The sequence below is a fragment of the Megalobrama amblycephala genome, linkage group LG20, assembly GCF_018812025.1.
Source record: "Megalobrama amblycephala isolate DHTTF-2021 linkage group LG20, ASM1881202v1, whole genome shotgun sequence".
Taxonomy (NCBI): domain Eukaryota; kingdom Metazoa; phylum Chordata; class Actinopteri; order Cypriniformes; family Xenocyprididae; genus Megalobrama; species Megalobrama amblycephala.
Window position 1 is genome coordinate 30126476 of NC_063063.1, and position 21206 is coordinate 30147681.

At 39.0% G+C, this 21206-nt stretch overlaps 2 protein-coding genes across 4 annotated transcripts in view; one reads left to right on the top strand and one right to left on the bottom strand.

Annotated features, from left to right (window-relative positions):
* The window catches only part of dock1 (dedicator of cytokinesis 1), a 299327-nt gene that overhangs the window by 143296 nt on the left and 134825 nt on the right, over nt 1-21206 (top strand). The window lies entirely within an intron of this gene.
* Nucleotides 1-21206, bottom strand: part of LOC125255121 (inhibitory synaptic factor 2A) — a 52208-nt gene that overhangs the window by 16563 nt on the left and 14439 nt on the right. The window contains exons 2-3 of one of the 2 annotated variants that reach the window (XM_048170103.1): nt 18363-19584; nt 6839-6910 (exon numbers count right to left, since the gene is read on the bottom strand). In XM_048170103.1, the coding sequence (XP_048026060.1) occupies nt 6839-6910; nt 18363-19579 (1289 nt within the window). In that variant the 5' untranslated portion in view covers nt 19580-19584. Of the gene's footprint in view, nt 1-6838; nt 6911-18362; nt 19592-21206 lie in introns of those variants that run through there. The other variant, XM_048170104.1, reaches the window with a different exon arrangement.

Genomic DNA, 21206 nt, shown 5'->3' on the forward strand with positions numbered 1-21206 from the left:
CTTTCTATGCTAAGTGTACATAAATTCCTGCCAGTGTCCATCTAAAACTGATATACTATTATAGTATTAATATTTTGAATTAGCTTTTATTTTTACATTTTCAGTTTTTATTTTAATTTTGTTCACGTTTGAGCAATTTTGTCTTCTTTTTTTCTGTCCTTTCATTATTTTTTAAAAAATATTTCAATTTTTAGGGGCCAAACACTGAAGGTGCTTAAGCACCTATTGTATCTGTTGCCGTTCTTTTTATTTTCTTCTTCTTCTTCTTCTTCTTCTTCTTCTTCTTCTTCTTCTTCTTCTTCTTCTTCTTCTTCTTCTTCTTCTTCTTCTTCTTCTTCTTCTTCTTCTTCTTCTTCTTCTTCTTCTTCTTCTTCTTCTTCTTCTTCTTCTTCTTCTTCTTCTTCTTCTTCTTCTTCTTCTTCTTCTTCTTCTTCTTCTTCCGCTTTTGAAGTCTATGGCAGCCCATAGAACCGCTTGTGGGAAAGTTGTGAAATTTGGCACACAGTTGGAGGACAGTCTGAACTGTGTCCATAGCAAATTTGGAGTCTCTAACTCAATCCCTCTAGCGCCACCAGCTGTCCAAAGTTGCACTTATGTTTATGCTAATAACTTTTGAACCATAAGGGCTAGAAACAAAATTCTACAAAATTCAAATTCTACAAAACCAACTTTTTCGAACTCCTCCTAGGCCGTTACTCCGATTTTCGCGAAAATTGAACCAGATCATCTTCAGACCATGCCGAAAAAAGTTATGGAATTCAAGTTGATTCCTTAAACCGTTTTCGAAAAAGACTAATTGTACGTAGTGCTTGCGAAAATGGACGAAAACCCGCAACGCTTTATCGTATTTAGACCAAACTTGGTACAGGTCATGCCTGTCATCACAAGCATGACCTGAGGCATCATGCAGTGCTTCGGCGCAGCGCCACCTACTGGAGTGGAGATATGAAAAATGGCTATTTTTGCTTATAACTTCTGATGGGTTTGACCAAAAATCATAAATTTGGTCTCGTTAGATTCGGGGCATCATGTCAAGTCGAATGATATCCAATTTTCCCTTATCGGCAATGCCCTGAAGGAGCCTGAGAGGTTTCGGACCAGCGCCACCTTGTGGTCAAAAGTTATAACAAAATTTACAAAAATGCTAATAACTTTTGACTATATTAACCGATTGTAATGAAACTGGTCTCAGTAGATTCCTTGGGTCATGCCGAGAACACATATCAAATTTGCCATAGTCGGCTGAACTTCCTGTCCGCCATATTACTTTTCTTTAAAAACCTACTTTTTTGAACTTTTTTAGACCGTTGCTCCGATTTTCACTTAAATCGAACTGTATCATCTTCAGACCATGCCGACAAAAAGTTATGGATTTCAAGTCAGTGTGTCAAATCGTTTTCATATACCGGAGCAACGAATTTGAGGCATGATGCAAAACCCACTCTTGAAGCTGTATCTCTGCAATGCTTTGACATATTGGCACCAAACTTTGCGGTTGTCATTATCAACTCACTGTGACCATACCGCATTAATTTGGTCACAGCGCCACCTATTGGTGGAAAGTGATAAACCAGTAAATCTTTATTATTGACTGTATATGTGATTTTTCAGCTCTTTTGCCTAAAATGATCCTAATAGGTCTTTAATTGCTCACTGTTGCAGTTGGTCTGATGCTCACGGCCATGTTGGCTGGCTTGTTGTGCTGTTTTTGTGCTTGGCCCCGTAATTGCTACTTGCAGCTATATTTTAATTTATTTTTATTTCAATTTTAGTCATTTTTGTACTTCAGTTTAAACTTATTTTATTTAATTGCCAAGGAAACATTTTTAATTTTCTTTTAAGCTTTTCAGTTTGTTTTTTATATAATATTTATTTAATATCAGTGTTATTTCAATTACTGAAAACTTTTTAACAGTTTTAACAGTTTTAGTTTGTGTTAACACAAACAACGCTGCCTTGTGCCAGTGGCTTGAATTTGTCCAAACCAAGTGAATAATTTATGTTTAGAATATGGTTTAGAACTGCATTTATGTTGCATGCACACTTATGTTCCCTTAAATCTCTGAGTAGGCAGCTTACTAAGTTTCGGAACACAGCCTGATGCTGAACGACAAACACAGATTCATTCAGAGCCGCTGCTGACACTGAAGACCAGTGATCTAAGCTCCTGCGGTTTGTGTCATGAGATTTCTCCTCCCTACCATATTATGCTAAGTAGAACTCTTTAGCTTCTTCAGACTGAACTCTATTAGCATGCTTTATGTGGATGTGAGGCCATTCTGTGTGTCATCGGTGTAAATAAGAGTAGGCCTACGCCAAGCAATATTTTTAAACGTTCACACAACAAAGATATTTATTAATATTATATTATATTTATAGTATTTTTTTATAATCTGTTGTAATTATTATTTACAATAAAAAAAAAAATACTTTATAAATATGTTTATACATTTATATAATGAAGTATTTAATGATATTTTAATAATATATAAATATTAGATTTAGTTATTTATGGTATATTAATATAATTTAAAATGTATTGTATCTGTTACCTAAAATAAAACAAATGTCTGTGCATATATTTATAGTTTAGTGTATATATATATATATATATATATATATATATATATATATATATATATATATATATATATATATATATACAGTGTTAATTATATTTTAATAATGTATAAATATTATATTTATTTACGGTCTATTCATATAATTTATTGTAATTGTTACATTAAAATAAAATAAAACAAATTACTCTTTATATATTGATACATTTATAGTTTTGCCTTGCATAAAAATTCCTCATGTGACCCTGGTCCATTTTGTAAATTTCCTACCGTAAATATTTCAAAAATGCATTTTTTGTGAGTGGATATGCATTGCTGTTTGGACAACTTTAAAGGTGATTTTCTCAATATTTTGATTTTTTTTGCACCCTCAACTATTTTCAAATAGTTGTATCTCGGCCAAATATTGTCCTATCCTAACAAGCCAAAAATGACCCTCATGACTGGTTTTGTGGTCCAGGGACACATATAATATAATGCTGTATTTTATTATATATATATTGACTAGAGTAAATGACTAACTAATAAATCACAAAACTGGCATGAACTAACCAAACTGATCAATTCACTGACATGAATCGGATAGATAACTAATAAAATGATCCATTGAGCATGTTGCTTCAGGACTTTCTTATGCCGCTCAGCTCATCCTGAGAGATTGGTTCTCTCTCCTGTCGAGTGTTTTCACTGGGCCGCGTGTAATTAGATTGCGTTTAATCCTTCCCTTCGCTTCAAAGAGAGCTGCTAAATTTGATTGTGTGTCTGTCGCTCGTCTTCTGCTGGGAGCCTCATCTTCTCACAGGAGCGCGGATGTCACTTTGACGCTTTCTATCTACAGCACCGCTTAGCTGTCCTCTGAGACGTTTCTCAGGTTGATTTTCTTCCATTTATGCTCCACATCAGAATGAATCAGGCAGTATATTTCTCTTTTTTTCAGGATTGCATGCATGTTAAATGGCCAGTTCTTCCAAAAAAGCACAACAGGCAATAGAAGTCGTTGGTATGACTCATGTGCTTGTGAAACACTTTCTGTAAGGAATCTTGCATTCTGCACAACAAGCTCTCTTGGCGATTACTACCTGTCAATTACCCAGAATCCCTGATGCACGCTCTTCAGCTCTCATTGCACTTTAAGATGGCCATCCGCCCACTGGAGACAAAAACACTCTGAGAAGCGCTTAACAGTCTGACCTTTACACACTCAGACGCACTTTTCTGCTCCGGCTCCTTTTGCAAAATGAGTGCGTCTCACTTAAGTTCACTCTGCTGCTATGAAATGATAGGTTTGCGCTCACTACATATTGTTTGTGTTTGTCCCGTCTATTGAATAAGAACTACACCTATACCTTTAGTTTAAGAACTGCAGTACAGACACAGATTCTCAGCCGCCGTAGCAGCTGAAGTGAACTGTAATGAAAGTAATTATTTACTCACTCACTCTCATGCTGTTCCAAACCTGTATGTAGTGTTTTTTTAATACTATTGAGCATAAGGCTAAAAAAAAAAAAAAAGAATATACAGTCAAACCAAAACTTATTCAGACTTTTTATTACATTTTTAATATATATTTACTAGTGGGTGCAAGACAATATAGTTCAGTGAGGATAGCAAAATAAAGTAAACTTTGACATATTATCCCCAAAACTTCTTCCTACAGTGGATTACCAGTAAAATTGCTAAAAAAAAATTTGGAACCAAAAATTATTCAGACACTTTGACCTGACCATGACCTGACATTTTTTTGAAGCATGATCCTAAGTATTCAGACCCTTTGCTCAGTATTTAGTAGAAGCACCCTTTTGATCTAATACAGCCATGAGTCTTTTTGGGAAAGATGCAACAAGTTTTTCACACCTGGATTTGGGGATCCTCTGCCATTCCTCCTTGCAGATCCTCTCCAGTTCTGTCAGGTTGGATGGTAAACGTTGGTGGACAGCCATTTTTAGGTCTCTCCAGAGATGCTCAATTGGGTTTAAGTCAGGGCTCTGGCTGGGCCATTCAAGAACAGTCACAGAGTTGTTGTGAAGCCACTCCTTCGTTATTTTAGCTGTGTGCTTAGGGTCATTGTCTTGTTGGAAGGTAAACCTTCGGCCCAGTCTGACGTCCTGAGCACTCTGGAGAAGGTTTTCGTCCAGGATATCCCTGTACTTGGCCGCATTCATCTTTCCCTCGATTGCAACCAGTCGTCCTGTCCCTGCAGCTGAAAAACACCCCCACAGCATGATGCTGCCACCACCATGCTTCACTGTTGGGACTGTATTGGACAGGTGATGAGCAGTGCCTGGTTTTCTCCACACATACCGCTTAGAATTAAGGCCAATAAGTTCTATCTTGGTCTCATCAGACCAGAGAATCTTATTTCTCACCATCTTGGCAAACTCCATGTGGGCTTTCATGTGTCTTGCACTGAGGAGAGGCTTCCGTTGGGCCACTCTGCCATAAAGCCCCGACTGGTGGAGGGCTGCAGTGATGGTTGACTTTCTACAACTTTCTCCCATCTCCCGATACCCGGTTCTTCTCTAACCTCTCTCGCCAAGGCTCTTCTCCCCCGATAGCTCAGTTTGGCCGGACGACCAGCTCTAGGAAGGGTTCTGGTCGTCCCAAACGTCTTCCATTTAAGGATTATGGAGGCCACTGTGCTCTTAGGAACCTTCAGTGCAGCAGAAATTTTTTTGTAACCTTGGTCAGATCTGTGCCTTGCCACAATTCTGTCTCTGAGCTCTTCAGGCAGTTCCTTTGACCTCATGATTCTCATTTGCTCTGACATGCACTGTGAGCTGTAAGGTCTTATATAGACAGGTGTGTGGCTTTCCTAATAAAGTCCAATCAGTATAATCAAACACAGCTGGACTCAAATGAAGGTGTAGAACCATTTCAAGGATGATCAGAAGAAATGGACAGCACCTGAGTTAAATATATGGGAACCACTTTATATTAAGTGGCCTTAATTACTATGTACTTACATTTAAATTAATCATTTGATACAATGCACTTATTGTGTACATACATGTTTTTACATTGTACTTATATTTTAAAAACACCTGCATGTAATTACATGTGTAATTAATTTCTGTAATTACATTTATAATTACATTGTTGACCCATCCTTTAACCCTTACCCCTACACTTAAACCTACCCATACCACCAAAGCTGTCCCTAACCTTACCTGTATACCACCTCAATAGCTGCAAAAGTGTTTTGCAATTCAATATGAACCCAATAAGTACATTGTACTTATTTTTTGATGTAAGTACATAGTAGTTAATGCCACTTAATATAAAGTGGGACCAATATATGAGTGTCACAGCAAAGGGTCTGAATACTTAGGACCATGTGATATTTCAGTTTTTCTTTTTTAATAAATCTGTAAAAATGTCAACAATTCTGTGTTTTTCTGTCAATATGGGGTGCTGTGTGTACATTGAGGAAAAAAAATGAACTTAAATGATTTTAGCAAATGGCTGCAATATAACAAAGAGTGAAAAATTTAAGGGGGTCTGAATACTTTCCGTACCAAGTGTGTGTGTGTGTGTGTGTGTGTATATATATGTGTGTGTGTGTATGTATATATATATATATATATATATATATATATATATATATATATATATATATATATATATATATATATATATGTATATGTAATATGACTTGTGTTCATGTTGTTTTTATCTCAAATGTAGATGGCAAATTTTCTTGTTTTTAAATTATGCAGCGCTGCTTCTCAAGTATATATATATATATTGTGCAATACATGTGCAATAAACGAACATTTGTTTTTTTGTTTTTTTGTTCTAACCTCTAGCTAAAGCGGAGGGGAAGACAATTAGTGAATCGTGATTAGCATATTTCTTTTTTGAAGACTTAGTTTAGTGCACAAGTCATATGGACACTTTAATGGTACTTTAAGGATGTGTTCTTGTCCTTAATGGTTATTATGATGCAAAAGAGCTGCATAAAGATTCCACAGAAAATAATGACATCATCCAGATGTGGTCGGACTTGAGCTTGAGTAAAAGACTAACTTTTGATATTTGAATCAGCTGTTCCTTTAAATAACTGATTCAGCATCCAGAGAATGTTGTCCTGGGCTCTGTAATGAGGGTGTCCCACTAATTCCTGTCAGTGAGAGTATTTCCTCTCCTTTATCATATTCATTGCTCACACAATCTCTGATTAGGCTGAAGTTGATCTTTATTAGCGCAGTGTGCTGTTGTATCTCACTTGCTCTGGCTTTAAACAAAATACAGCAACCAACCTGTAAATAATGCATGCGCTGTTCCGACACGTGTCGCAGTTGGCCGTGTCCTGTCCGGTCCGATAGGAGAGCCTGTGAGGAGATAAAGAGAGAGGACGGGTCATTACACAGGCTGTTTGGCCGCTCCGCCTACCCGTTCGCCGACTGCCTCGTTCACTCTGTCGTTCCTCATTATCAGCTCACGGTCAATACACGCAGTGGGAAAGATATGTTAGCATTCTTCACACCCGGCATTCTGCAGAGGACATGCAGGACGCCGACTGTGTTTGTGAGTGTAATCAGAAATGAGAGAACAAAACGGCCTTGAAATTTTTGTACAGCCACGCTGCAGAAATGCCAGTGAACAGGAGCTAAAATGTGCTGATACGTTTGCCATAAAGCTCTGTTCCAGACTCTAGTGAGCTGCTGTGATTTTACTATCTACATAGGCAGCTGTCGTTTAAGGTAGCATCCTGACTGACATTAAACTTCACAAGAGACTGGATTTTACAGTTAATTCCAATAAATGATGCAAGCTATAGTTATGTGATACTCCACTTTGTGAATATTTGAATAGAATATTTTAAAGTACTACTTTATTTTTTTGAGATATAATATAATTGATATGTGATGAGTTATGAGATATAATATATAGTATAATATATGATATGAGACATGATATAATATATGGTCTAAGATATGATATATGATATTATATTCAGTAACACTGAGCTCACCACAATATACTCACTACTTTGCTGCCTATTAATAGCATTCATTTCAGGCGTGAACTTAAAATATGTCTCTCATTTTGACCTTTAACCCCATACAGAGTCCTCAGGAGCAAGGTCTGACATTGCCCAACAAGAGAAAAATGCAGATATGTCCATCGTACATGTAGTTTGTATGTTCACACTAGCCTCTGGCCGGCAGAGAAACATTAAATATGATCTGACAGTAGAGTTCATGGGTGCTTTCAGTAGGCAGAAATGACCATAGAGACTGTACGCTTGCCTTGATTCCTTCCAAAAATCCTCTGGGTTGGACTACAGGGGGATGATATCATTTGCTTCAGGAGATTTGCTTGATGCGATCATCCTCACCTAAAACAGACTGCGCTCAGATCTAGAGCAAAGTTTCTTCATTTGCCAGATCTTTTCAGATGTTGTTCTCTAGTTTTTGAGTTTCGCTTTTATTAGTCATTTTTTTTCAACTGTAGAACTTTGTATGTAAATATTTGATCCAAAGCAAATTATAATCAGCCTAGATGTGTGTGTAATGTTTGTTGAAGCAGAGAGCTGTGTTCCTGAATTACTTCATTGCTGTTTTGTACATCAGCAATCAGCTTCACGTCGGCACTCTTAACAGCATGAAAAACAAAACTGTTATTCAAATGCTGAATAAATTATACATAATACTAGAATGCATCTCATTATAGTCACTTTACTGTCACTCACTGGAGGATTGCACAGTTTCCTGTGACTGAGCCTGAGTTCAGCTCAAGCTCATGACCAGTGATTCCTGCATCACCGCTGATCAATATTCAACGCCACGCTAAAATAATTCAGATTTTACTCAAAGTTGTGCATGAGAGTTTGCAGCATTATGAGATAAGAAAGCGTATCTGGCTATTGAGCATCTTAAAAGTTTCTTGAATTTATTACCTAAGGATGAAGATATATATAGTGTATCATTCAAAAGTCTTCAGTGTCACATGATCCTTCAGCAGTCATTCTAATATGCTGATTTGCTGCTCAAGAAACATTTCTGATTATCATCAGTGTTGAAAACAGTTGTGCTGCTTCATATTTTTGTGGAAACCAAAAATGTTTTTGTGCAGGATTCTTCAAAAGAACAGCATTTATTTGAAATAAAAATCTTTTGTAATGTTAAAGTCTTCACTGTCACCTTTGACCAGTTTAATTGAATTAAAGTATACATTTCCTTAAATTATCGTAGGACTGAGTTAATCAGTCAGAGCAGTAACATCTCGTTCACTTTCTAAACTATTAGTTATAATTAAGATCAGTGATGTCAGTCTCCTAAAGGGGTGGTTCAGTGTTTTTTGTCTATGCTTGATTGTGTTTTTGGGGCACAGTTTAACATGTCTTAATGCTTCGTTTTTTTGAAAACACTGTATTTTTCATATATTTTACCTTTATTCTACACCTCTGTTTCCACTGTCATATGAACGGCTCGTTTGACTTCCTGCTTCTATGAAGTCTCTCCGAAATACGCAATGTGCTCAGATTGGTTAGCAGGTTGGTAGCTGGCCCAGTGTATCGTGATTTGCTCAAGCATCCGGAAACGCCACGCCCCTCACCATCCATTGCTTCAGTGAAAATGTAAATAATGGTGTCTATATTGCTGTATCAAATTGAGCCCGAATTAGACCCAGATGAAGAGGGTCAAGCTGCAATCGTGGCTTTTAAAGGCCGTTTATGAATGGTATTTCATTTTTTTTATTTGTGTCAAAGTGTTTAGATATGCTGTCACTGCTGTTTGTTAGCTTTCAATATACAGTTTTATCCTGATTAAAGCAGAGTAGTAGCATTTTTGTAAAGGTAGCGTTTAATTTATAGCATGAACAACTGTTTGTCTATGAACATAGAAGTTTGTTGGTGTTTGTAGAATTTAGCTAACTGACTAGCGAAGCAAAAACAAGTTGCTCTTTGTATATGTCCTTGATGCAACCAAAAATAGCAACATAACTATATGTTTAAAAGACATGTACAAACAATAAAACGTACTTACAGTTTGAAGCCAATAAACAGCAGCTTCTGCTTTTAAAGTGGGAACTGCTTCTTTCAGTAATAGCTTTTGTGCATTCAGTAATAACCATCCAGCATTAAACTCTTGTAGATTCTGGAAGCTGTCTTCAGCAGCGCATTTAGAGTAGAAAATATCACAGATTATAATGGGTTCTATATCTTTTGACGCTTCGCGTCGCACCGCTCGCGTCCAGTGTACACAACTCTTCCTCTTCCATTATGCTGCACCACATGGCCTCGCCCACTTTGTTGTGTGTTCCCAGGGGCGTGTTTTGCAGGGTTTATGATGTCACCAACCCGTTGTAGTCCAAACCGGTCGTTTTTGTAGGCATTAAACTGCCTACAAAACTTTAAAAGACAATATCTCCGTTTGCATTGAACTTTCAGCGCTGTAACTTTGCAGATACTGTTTATGCTCAAGCAGCAACATTACATACTAACTAAAGTTAAAAAACCACCCCTTTAAAGGCACAATATGTAAGATTTTTGGATTAAAATAATCAAAAACCACTAGAACAATGTTATATTTTGTTGACTTGTGTACTCACATTATCCCAAATGTTTCCAAGAATGTTTAAATCCAGAGAAATAAGCAATTTTAACCAGGACAAGGACCATGTCCGTGCATCGCCTATCAATGACATCATACCTGTGTTACCATCGGTGTCCGGTTTCATTTTGTGTAAACCATGGAAACACCAAAGACGCTTTAATATATTATGTTTATTAGACAGGTGAGCAACTGTTTGGATACATTCAACGACAGAGAACTAATCATGTTATATCGCTCTACACAGTTAGTCTTAGTCTTGTTTTCTTGATTTACCGCGAGTACCATGTTTTACCAGGCCTAATATCAATCTAGCTCACTGCAGTGTGCAACAAGCGTCTCATAGCAGCCGCCGAGCGAACGCAGAGCAGCATTATAACAACTTTCAACACACTCAAATGTATCTAATATGATAAACAGCGCTGCGTTACACCACATACTCATGACCGGAAGAAGCGGAAGCGCTCGTCTGTGGCATAATAAAAGCTCCGCTGCTGTCGAGCCGTGTGTCGCGCTCTTCTCTCATTAGCAATAGGGCGGCATGATTTATCGCAATTTTATTGCACGCGATTTGGCAAAAGCTGAGATTATTTTATGCGCAGCTTGTCAGAGCTGTACGGCTCTGTGATCAGTAGTAAATGTTTCTTTATCTGAAAGCCAGAGGGCGCTCTTGTGCAGAAACTGCAAATATGCCCTGCTGCCGAAGTAGAACACGCGTCATTCCAGGAAATTCCATACTATCGCTGTAGCTGAATAAACAGAAGATTGAAACGTTTTGATTGATTAAACATGACTGAAACGTTTTGATAATGAACACACGACTGCCTTATTCTGTGTAAGAAGCCACATCATCTCACAGAAGGACGCTCAACTGTTGTTATGAAGTGAGTTTGGAGTAAAAACATGAGTTGCGTCCCAAATGACGCACTATACACTATGCACTCATAAACTATGTACTTGTGCACTATGCACTCATCCATGTAGTGCGTGAATTGTATTTTGGTTATTTAACAACGGTGTCCGATCCTCCCTTCCCTTCCCCTCCGCTACGTAATTCAAGCTGCAACAGTTGAGTGCACGAAGTGTCCAACATTCCACACTTCGTTTTTTCCGTTAATTTAGTGCATCATCCGGGTATTTAAAGTGCACTTTTTCTTTTTGGAATTTTCAGTGTGAACGCACTACGTTCAGCTCCAACACCCTGCTTCATACTATAGTAATGTCAATAAATCTTGAATACTTTAGCTCATCCATGAGTATGATTTCTTCCCGAGTCACGTTGGATTCTTTTTCACCGGCTGTAGATGTGAAGACAACGGATTTTGCAAAATCAAGCTACGCCTTTGTTTTGAATAAGCGACCTCTAGTGGCGGAAAATTACATATTGTGCTTTTAACTTAATAATTATAAAGTTTTGTGTAGTGAAGTTCATTAAATGGTTACATGGTTGTTCTAATGACTGGAGAATAAATATCTTATTCACCATATTTAATTGTAAATACAACTCTTTGAAGCGCTTGTGTAATGCTTGCCATTTTAGAGGTATATTGGTAATCTTTTTCCTGGTAACTGAATTGAGTCTTGTTTGCTTTCCTCTCAGTGAAATAGTAGTCAGTGTTTACATCTGATTCTTAGTCTCTTGTATGCGTTTGTGTTAGCTTTGTGTTGCCCTGTTACTCCCTCCAGCAGAATTATGCTTCAGTTGCTGAGCTGAATATTTCTAACGATAAAACAAATAGCAGAAATATCCTTTCGTCAACATGTTCTCACTGCCGGTGGCGGTTACATTCCGTCTGTCCGGCTGCATCTGTGTGGAGATGTGGGGTTAGAAAATTCGAGAAGCTGCACTTCCATTGTTGGCTGCCATTAGTAATTACTGCCTGCCGCCGTAACAATTGCTTTGCTGGCAGGAAGAAGGCGACCCATCGACCCCTCTGACTTGATCTGCGATGGAGGGCCAATGTCAGACTGACAGGAAGCCGACGGAGTGATCAATAGCTCTGATGAGGCATGTTGTCATCTCTGTCTGTCTCTCTCATCATGTCGATCTGTTTCTTCACCTGTTCTCTGTCTGTCTCTCTCATTACCGTAATATTTGGCTTGAATACAAGCTAAGCTGTATTGACAGCATCTCTGGCATCCTGTCAATTAGTACAGAAAAATATTTTAAATTTGTAACTCGGTTTGTTAAAACAAGCAAACATTGTGTTGAGTATAAAATGTTGACGACTTTCATTGTAAGAGCTAAATGTCAGTATTTCTGCTTTTGTGCTCAGGTATGAGTCAGAGTTTATACTGTGGTAAGTTTTGGTATTTAAACTGCTCTTTAAAGGGATAGTTCAACTTGAGGGTGACTGAGTAATGACAAAATTTTAATTTATCCCTTTAACTCGTGCTTTTGTTGTGTTTAACCCACAATATTCTTTGTTTGTTTGTTTGTTTTGTCTCCATTTTGTTTTTACTCATTTAGTATGCTTTATTTTAATTAAATATTCTTAAAATGTATGTTATGATTGAAAGTAGATAATTCATGCATTTACCACATATTATATATTTATTTAATTTAATTTAATTTAATTTAATTTTTTGTATAATGTTGAATTTCTTGTAAAATTAACTATTATTATAACTACCATTGCCATGATCAAAAAATTTAACAATTTCCATATTTTTCCAGTATTTATTTCCTCACACCTATGGCTTTTTTACACTTTAGTTTGATCTCTTTTTTTTTTTTTTTACTTGCATTTTTTTATTTTAATGTTCCTTACATAAATAATTTGACTTTATTACTATATAGCACAGTACTGGTCTCATACAGCAGGCTGTTCACCTTCAGAGGTTAGTGATAAAATAAAGAATTATTATTGTCAAAAAGCAAAAATGGAACAAAAATAAAAACTGCTTCTGCGTATCGGTTATCAGGCACTTGACACTATCAGTAAAGAAATGTAAATGATTTATATGTAACTTGTTTTACTAGAGATTCGACCATAGTGCTTTCATGTCAATGGTGAACAGTACTGGAGTTTGAATTGGTATCCCGATACTCTCTTTTTCAGTCAGACTCAGTTGATGTTGTTTGATAGTTGAGAAAATGAATTGTGACCTCAGATGGACTGTGCAGCGAAACACCCTGGTCCTCTGTGACTCAGAGAGAGTCTGACTCAGTTTTGGTCTCAGACTGCCTGATTTTAAGCAGTAGCTCCTCTCCCGCTGTCAGAGAGCGGCCCACTCGGCCATTAACTGCGATCTGTCTGCATGTCAGTGCCCGCCACCCCTGCGCTCTGCACCTGCCTCCTTAAAAGGTCAAACTGCGGGGCTCATCGTGAAAAAGATCGGGACACCGATGGCCATTTTGCCCCTAATGAGAGCATGTGAAGTGCTGTTTCCTGATGCGTGGGGTTTATCTGAGGCTAGTTTCCGTGCCTAATGGGGACAGTGATGTATAGAGCTGTTGCTGAGAGCCCGAGGATGGAGAGGAGGGCAGGAGAAAGGCAGAATAATGTTTGTCACAAGGCACTGGCTGCCAGTGGTGTTCAGACCGAACCCTCCGGAGCGAGGCAATGTGTTGGAATGTAAAAAGGAAGTCAATTATGTTATATACAGAGAGAGAGAGAGAGAAGACCTTTGGGACACAAGTTGGATTCTCCCACAAAACACTCTCTATTATTGGGCTCCATATTTGTGCAGATTGCATTGATTATCATTTAAATACATGCACAGAGAAACAGTTACTGTCAGAACTAATTATTTTCAAAGCTTTAGGTGACAAATTTGTTATAATCCAAACTAATTTCCAGTATGGATGAGCCATTTTTAGCCATTTTTTTAGCTCAGAAAATAACAATTATTCTTATGCACCTCACATTTCAGCAAGGACTGGTTATGATGATATATAGACAGTCACTCACTCACTCACTCACTCACTCACTCACTCGCTCACTCAGTCACTCACTCACTCACTCGGTCACTCACTCACTCGCTCACTCACTCACTCGCTCACTCACTCACTCACTCACTCACTCACTCACTTGGAAGTGACACCCCATTCTTATAATCAAACCCACACCCATAAATTTTCAGTACTGACAACCACATTATCGGAAAAAAACCCACGCTGTGTGAACTGACCTGGACAACTAGTTGTCTGTCACATCATACAGTGTGAGAGAGTCGCTTAGCACTGCACAAATCCATGTATACTGGTTACATGGTTTTGCTTTCGGTGTCATCGGAAGGTTTTAAATCAGTCACTGTTCTCCGCCATAGCTGTTCCCGTCAGTTTGGTGTTCTACGTACAACTTTCGTGTGCTCCGCTCTCTACCCAGATATAAAAGCTGCTGTCGATTAATGAAGATTTGACTGATAAACTTGCAGCTCGATTGGACACAGAGGTGATAAGACTTGTCAGTTTTATTGACGTCACAATCTTTGATACTACTTCAGTCACTGTCGATATGATTACTGATGAGAGAATACGGACTTGACTTCCGTTGCACGTTCATACAGGCTGTACTTGAGACGATACTCTAAGTTGCTTTAAAGGTGTTACAGAGGATGTTTTGTTTTATACATTTTTGCAATATTACTTGAAACTGTCTTTACTAACTGATAAAAGACTATTTATTAGGTGCACTGAAAGGAATATTATCAATATACATCATCTGTGCACGAGGTAGGGCATTAAAAACATCAGCCAATCGTTTACGTGATCATCGCATAAACGATTGGCCCTCTGGCTTGTCAATCACTGCCATGACGTTCCTTGTGAGAGACTTCAGTAACTTTCCACAGGCGCCGCATGCAATGTTTTTGTCAGGAGTAACAACTGCAGATTGAGTTACCTGCGGTGAGTCCGACATAATGAATCCACTAACACGACACAGCGAATGCCGGTGGTAAACAAACACTTGTGTTCCAATACTCGTGCATGAGTTTTGGGAGGCGTTCCCTCGAAATGAGCTGTGAAGGAGGGGGGTTGTTCTTACGCATGCGCTCATTTCAAAAACTCACTAACAGTCTTTGGTTTCTCAGTCGTCGAAAACATCCTCTATAACACCTTTAAGTAAATGCTGTTGTCAATCCCAAAAACTCACTCACGCCATTTTTTTAATTACCGTAATTCACCCTTACTTGTGCCATGTTACCACTGCAGATTAATTTAGGCATTTGTAGTGTTGCCATAAAAAAAACATAATTCCCAGTCCAAGGAAGAGTAGAACGTTCTCAACATTAGGGTTATTAAAACATGGCGAAAAAACATTGTTTAATTTATTGCATGTTTTATAGTAGTTTTTTATTTTCCACATTTCACTTAATGTTTGTTTTGATCATTAAGTAATGTATACCACGCTTTAACTGATTCATACAGTTAAGCTACTTTACCGCTAGCATTCACTTTGATCCTGTAGCATCTTTTTGAGTCAAACGCCTCTTTGCATATGTGTTTGTCTGCAGCACGCTTTTGAACACATTGAAAAGATAGTACTATATCATGCCAGCAGTAATGTAACAGATGTAATTATGAATACATTCACCTACGCCCTCCAGTCACACTGTCTTTTGTCATGTGAATGACATTTCTGAGTGTGTGGAATGAGACTAATGTTGCGTATCCACATAAGCATTAACTCTTTCTGCAGTGGATCCAGGAAAATTCACTTTCTCAGACCTGAGCTGGGGAATTGAAAACTCTGCCTTGAGAATACATTAGAATATTACTTTAAGTGTAATATCTGCAAAAGCGTAATCCATAAGAAAGGTTATGTTAGATGATTTCCTCTCTAAAACCTAAAATTAGTTTTTGTGAAGCATACCATTAGACATTTATATAAGTGCTTATACACTGAGGCTTTATAAATTATCGCTTAAATTATTAATGCATCAGATAATGCATTTATATTATGCAAAATATGCTGTTTTGATTCTCAGAGTTTGTGATTGAGCGACTCTCTAATCATCCTCATGATGATGATGATGATGTCATCCTCTGGATCAGTTGTTTATGAAACCCTCTTGCTGTGACCTTAATTGTGCTTCAAGTATATAAAGCAGACATGTAGTCTTGCAGGTAATTAATGCCGTTTTTAATCACTATCCTGGCAGGGTTCCAGTGCTTGCATCCTGAAGCATCTTTAGGGAAATATGTGTGTGAATATGTGGGAGATTTGAGTATGCTTCCTGTGCAAACTCAAATTTTGCTCACTTAACCTAACCAGTCTTAAACATTAGATTTAGTATCATAGTGTTTCTCTAAACTACATGCAAACTCACCTCACTTAATGTTCTACAGTTCTTTGTGTAAATGCTAAAATAATCAGCATGTTATGCCTGGCTGGAATATTTTAAAGTGATAATTTAGGGTGATTTGCATGATATCCTGTTTGTCATTGATTGGCTCTGACTGTAAATATTCAGTTGTTATGCATGTAAATAATCCTGCTTACTAGTTTTCCCCTTTTTCCACCCAAACATACAGTGAAATCTTCTCTACTTTGTGAGATACTTCTACATTTGATAAACTTTCTCTTCTCTTTTTAAAAGATTTGTCATTGCTTAATGTCTCTGCCCCGATTTGGAGCAGATTCAGTTGTTCGATTAAATAGGTGCTCTTGAAAGTAGAAGGCTTTTGGCATCGTTAATACTATATAATATTTAGAAGGCCTCCAGAAATTTTCCAGGTTGAGTCCAAGGTGATAAAAGTCAATATGAAAAAGAGTGCTGCCCTTAAAGTCTTTCTAACCAACCAAAGATGCACTTATCCATCCTAATTAGACCTACTATAGCAGTCAGTTTGAGAACCAAACAATACCTGGGACTGATGTAACGTTTTCTTTGTTGAAATAGCTTCTTGTATCCCATGCATAAATGTATAGAGACAAGCAAAGTAATCCATCCTTTTGTCAACTTTCTGCCAATGTGAATTGCAGCTTGTTAGCGCTTTCAACATACTGTAGTTGGCATGAGTTTTGGATGTTTGGGGAAACTAGTGTGGAAATGCAGTTCTGCTTGGTGCAGTTTTGTTGGCGCAAAACTTAATTTGCTGTCCTTAAAGTATACATGAAAATCCCCCACCTTTCGGCGAAATTCGCTGTTTTGAAACCAAAATAGGTGACCTACGTGAATCTCGTAGAGAAATTCACTAAATTCACTATATTCAGTGAACTGCGAACAGGTGCGCGTGCCAGAAGGGAGCGCAAGTGCATGGAAATATTAACGCGAAGGGCCTTGCATCACTAGTGCAGACCACCATCAGAAGCTGAAAGCACGCCTGGCCTCGGCGATTTAACTGACTGAATTTGGTGAGAGATGGTTTCAATAATTTTTATATTTTCTGGTATATCTAAGGTAAGTTACCTAGAAGCTCTGTTGACATAGACTTAGCTAACGTTAGCTACAGCTTGCTTCATTGAACACAGCAGGAGAGAACGCAACGTTAGCCAGCTAGCTAAAGCTCCGGTGGAAAATTATTAGCTAACGCTACCATTTTTGAGGAGGTAGATTTTGAGGTTAGGGGACTGACAAGGCAGAAGGTAAAATGGTCCACCATTCTATCAATAAGCAGACCTGCCAACCTGTACGCAATTTGCGTAGCGGATATGCATTTTGACCTCAAAGTACGCTGGTACGATTTGTCACTCTAAACTACGCAAAAACCTGGTGACGCCTCTGTGCATGCGCAGTCCTCAAATCAAACAACAGCAAAAGAAGAAGAGTTCGACCAATCATAGCGCTAGGTTCTTCCCCTAAATAGCAAGTGGGGATGATTGACAGATGCATAAAGCCTATCATTAAAAAGAGACTGAAAATCGACACCAATAAAGATTCCCGCTCGATCCCCCTTCATAATACTTAGTAAGGAGGCCATAATAATTTTTGACTCATGGCTGAAGTTAAGTTTCTCCAGCTCTCCCCAGGTTGGCAAAAAAAGCATCTCAAATGGAATATTTAAAAAAAATTTCCGGGGGAACATGCAATAAATACAATCCATAAATAAATGAGCAATAAATGTAAAGTTTTTTTTCTTGTGTGTGTGTTTGTTTCTTGTATCTCATTCGTAAACGAGTTGATATTCACATAATCACATAAACGAGATACGTAAAGTTGGTGCTTTTAACACATTGCAATTGACATGTTTGGGGAAACGTGTATGGAAATGCATTTCTGCTTGGTGTAATTCTGTAGTTAATATTTGCTCTCCGGTTAATGTACCGCGTCTTACCCTTCTCTATGAGCTTCTCCTTTTTCCAGCTCTTGAATGACACCCAGCAGCACTTTGATGGTTTCCTGGCTGGAGCTGATCATGTTTTCCATGGCCTGGAGCTGCGCTTTAACATCCCCATCCTGATTGACAGGCACTATCTGCTTGCACGCCTCATTATCCGTCTGTAGAGTTCCCGCTGTCGTGCCGCCCCTGCACGGAGGAGCCGGCATGGGAACGGCAGTCGAGGAGACCGAAGTCACTGCCGCCGCCTCTTCCATGGCCCGCAGCGGTCGAGCGGACAGCGTACCAACGTGGCACTGGACCTGCGTAGTGCAACTGGCCCGCGGCAGCGTCTGTGACTGCAGGCCGTTGAGCTGCAGTGCCTTCTTGCGTTTGCTTCGCTCGGTTGGACTCTCCAAGCACTCCACCTGCGTGAGGGAATTCCACGCGATGGGTCCTGTCACTTTGGAGGAGGAATCCTGGACAATATTCCCACCGCTTTCCCCCGAGTTCAACAACTGCAGCTTGCCTGAGCGATCAAGAGTTTCGGAGTCTCTCCGGAAGCCCTTACTGTGTTTACTTTTGACGCTACAGATCTGATACTCCGAGTGGTCTACTCCTGCTATGGTCCTATCTGTCGGACAGGGAAGAACCAAAGCATCCGAGCATGGTCCGTCCGTTCTCTCCAGACAGTCCCTGGCTTGCGGATGTTGCTCTATGGTTGCGACGCACTTGCTGGTGTGCATTAATGCTCTTGTTTTCCTCAGATTATGAGAGGGCGCGCACTCCCTGCCCGCCTCGGTAGCTTTTGCCCTCTTCACGTCAATTACAAACCCATCGTCCTGGTCCTTACAGCTCTCCACCGCAGCGGCATGCTTGACTGTGTGTCCTTTCTTTCGATCAAATGGAAAAGTCTGGTAACGCTTCCTAAGATCCGGTGACGTTTGCACTCCAGTGCTTTTGGTGACATTGGGGATTGATCGGCGAGCTGGGACGGTCATGTACTTGCGGTAAGCCACCTTGTAGGGCGGCTTCCCTCCTCGGGCCGCAGCGGCCTGTTCATTCTGTGCCTCGCAGATGTCCTTGAAGCGCACCTGAAGGGCCTTGTTACGCTTGCGCACATGTCGGCTCTCGTCTGACGATCCTTTGACCTCCAGGGCCATGGAGGCTGCTGTTGCCTCTGAGTCCGACTCAGAGTTGGTGAGCATGCATTTACCAGCGTCCTTGCTCACCATGGTTCCTGCAAGCACAAACGGTTGAGATATTATTAGTTGAAAAATGTGTGCACTTGCTTTTAGCAACTGTATCTTGCATGTAATTGTGTTAGTAGATTAGATCTGTGCTTAAATGATCTGACACAAATGTGAAAACAATCAGTCATGTAACCACAAAAGGGCACAGCTGCAACATCCTTCATCCACAGACTGTATGAACGCTTCATATACCGAATTAGCGTCCTCTGCCTCACTAACCTGCTCGGCTTGTTTGCGGTGAAATTTATGGAACAATCTCATGAGTGTTGTCTTAGCCCGTGACTTGTTTGTCTTTGACAGTTAATTGCATCTCTTAATCTCGTGTGTTCCTGGAGCGACCACACGCAGGGAGAATGATAGGAGTGAAACTGCGTCATCTTTCTGCCTCCCTGGAGTTCACCATACCTCAGCTAACTAATAGAAAGAGAGACACTGTCTGCCCTGTGATTCAGCATCATCACCCTGACAAACACTTCCAGCATCCCTCCGAGGCCTGTGTGTCAAACTGCCTTTTTTTAGTGCCATGATACGGGAAGTATAGGAGTGTGTTTGATGCTCTGCTTTTTGAGATCATCCGTTCTGAGCATTGTGTCTGTTTATTTTCTTACTGATAGATAAGCCACTAGTATATCACATTCTTGTGATAAACTAATAACAAAAAAAAAACAAACAAAAAAAAAAAAACTTATTGTATATTATTAAAAATCTGTTTTTAATTGTATTTTTCTCATGGATGGATGGATGATGATCAGTAGGTCTTTGTGTGTGTGTGTGTGTGTGTGTGTGTGTGTGTGTGTGTGTGTGTGTGTGTGTGTGTGTGTGTGTGTGTGTGTGTGTGTGTGTCTGTGAAGAATGGTTTTGTGATGTTAAAGGGCAGGTCTATGGGGCACATATTAGAGAGTAAAAATAATTTTAAAAACTCATCTTGAGATCAGTTCTGTTCTTTTCTCTTGCCTTTCATTTAGCTGTTATTGAACACAAGAATGTGTCATACTGGTGTGCGTTGGACATGAATCGGCCTAATTATATCAGTCTTCCTTAAAACCAACTAGCTTTTCACACAACTCACTGACTAGTCCATAATGACAAGATGTACTTTTGCACATCCATATTTTTTCTGGCTGCTTTTTGTTTGACTCTGTTATAGATTTGTTTTCTTCTTCTACAGGAAGGGAAAGATAGTTATGCAATGAGAGATACAAACAGGAGAATGACTCTCTTTCGTCAAGGTTACAGTTTGATTGTTGTGAAGTTTGCAGTGACGGGTAACATTACTCAAGATGGGTGATATCTGAACACAGTAACCCAGGACTCTTGAACCAAATCTGATTTCCACTCCAGTAACCTTGTCTTTCAAATATGAAAGATTCATAACAACCGATAGGAACTGTATGAAGCAGCAGCTTTAAACCTTTAGTGTGGCCTAGGATATCTTTGGTTTTATCTTGTAGACAAGTCTCTTGTGTTCCAGTTCCCCTCTGACGTATTTAACAAGTAGTCCTTTAATCTTTCCCTCAAGTTTCTGTGATATTCGGTTCTTTCCTCCAATGTGCACTACCGTTCAAAATGTTGGGGTCATTAAGATGTTAAAAAAAAAAAAAAAGAAAGA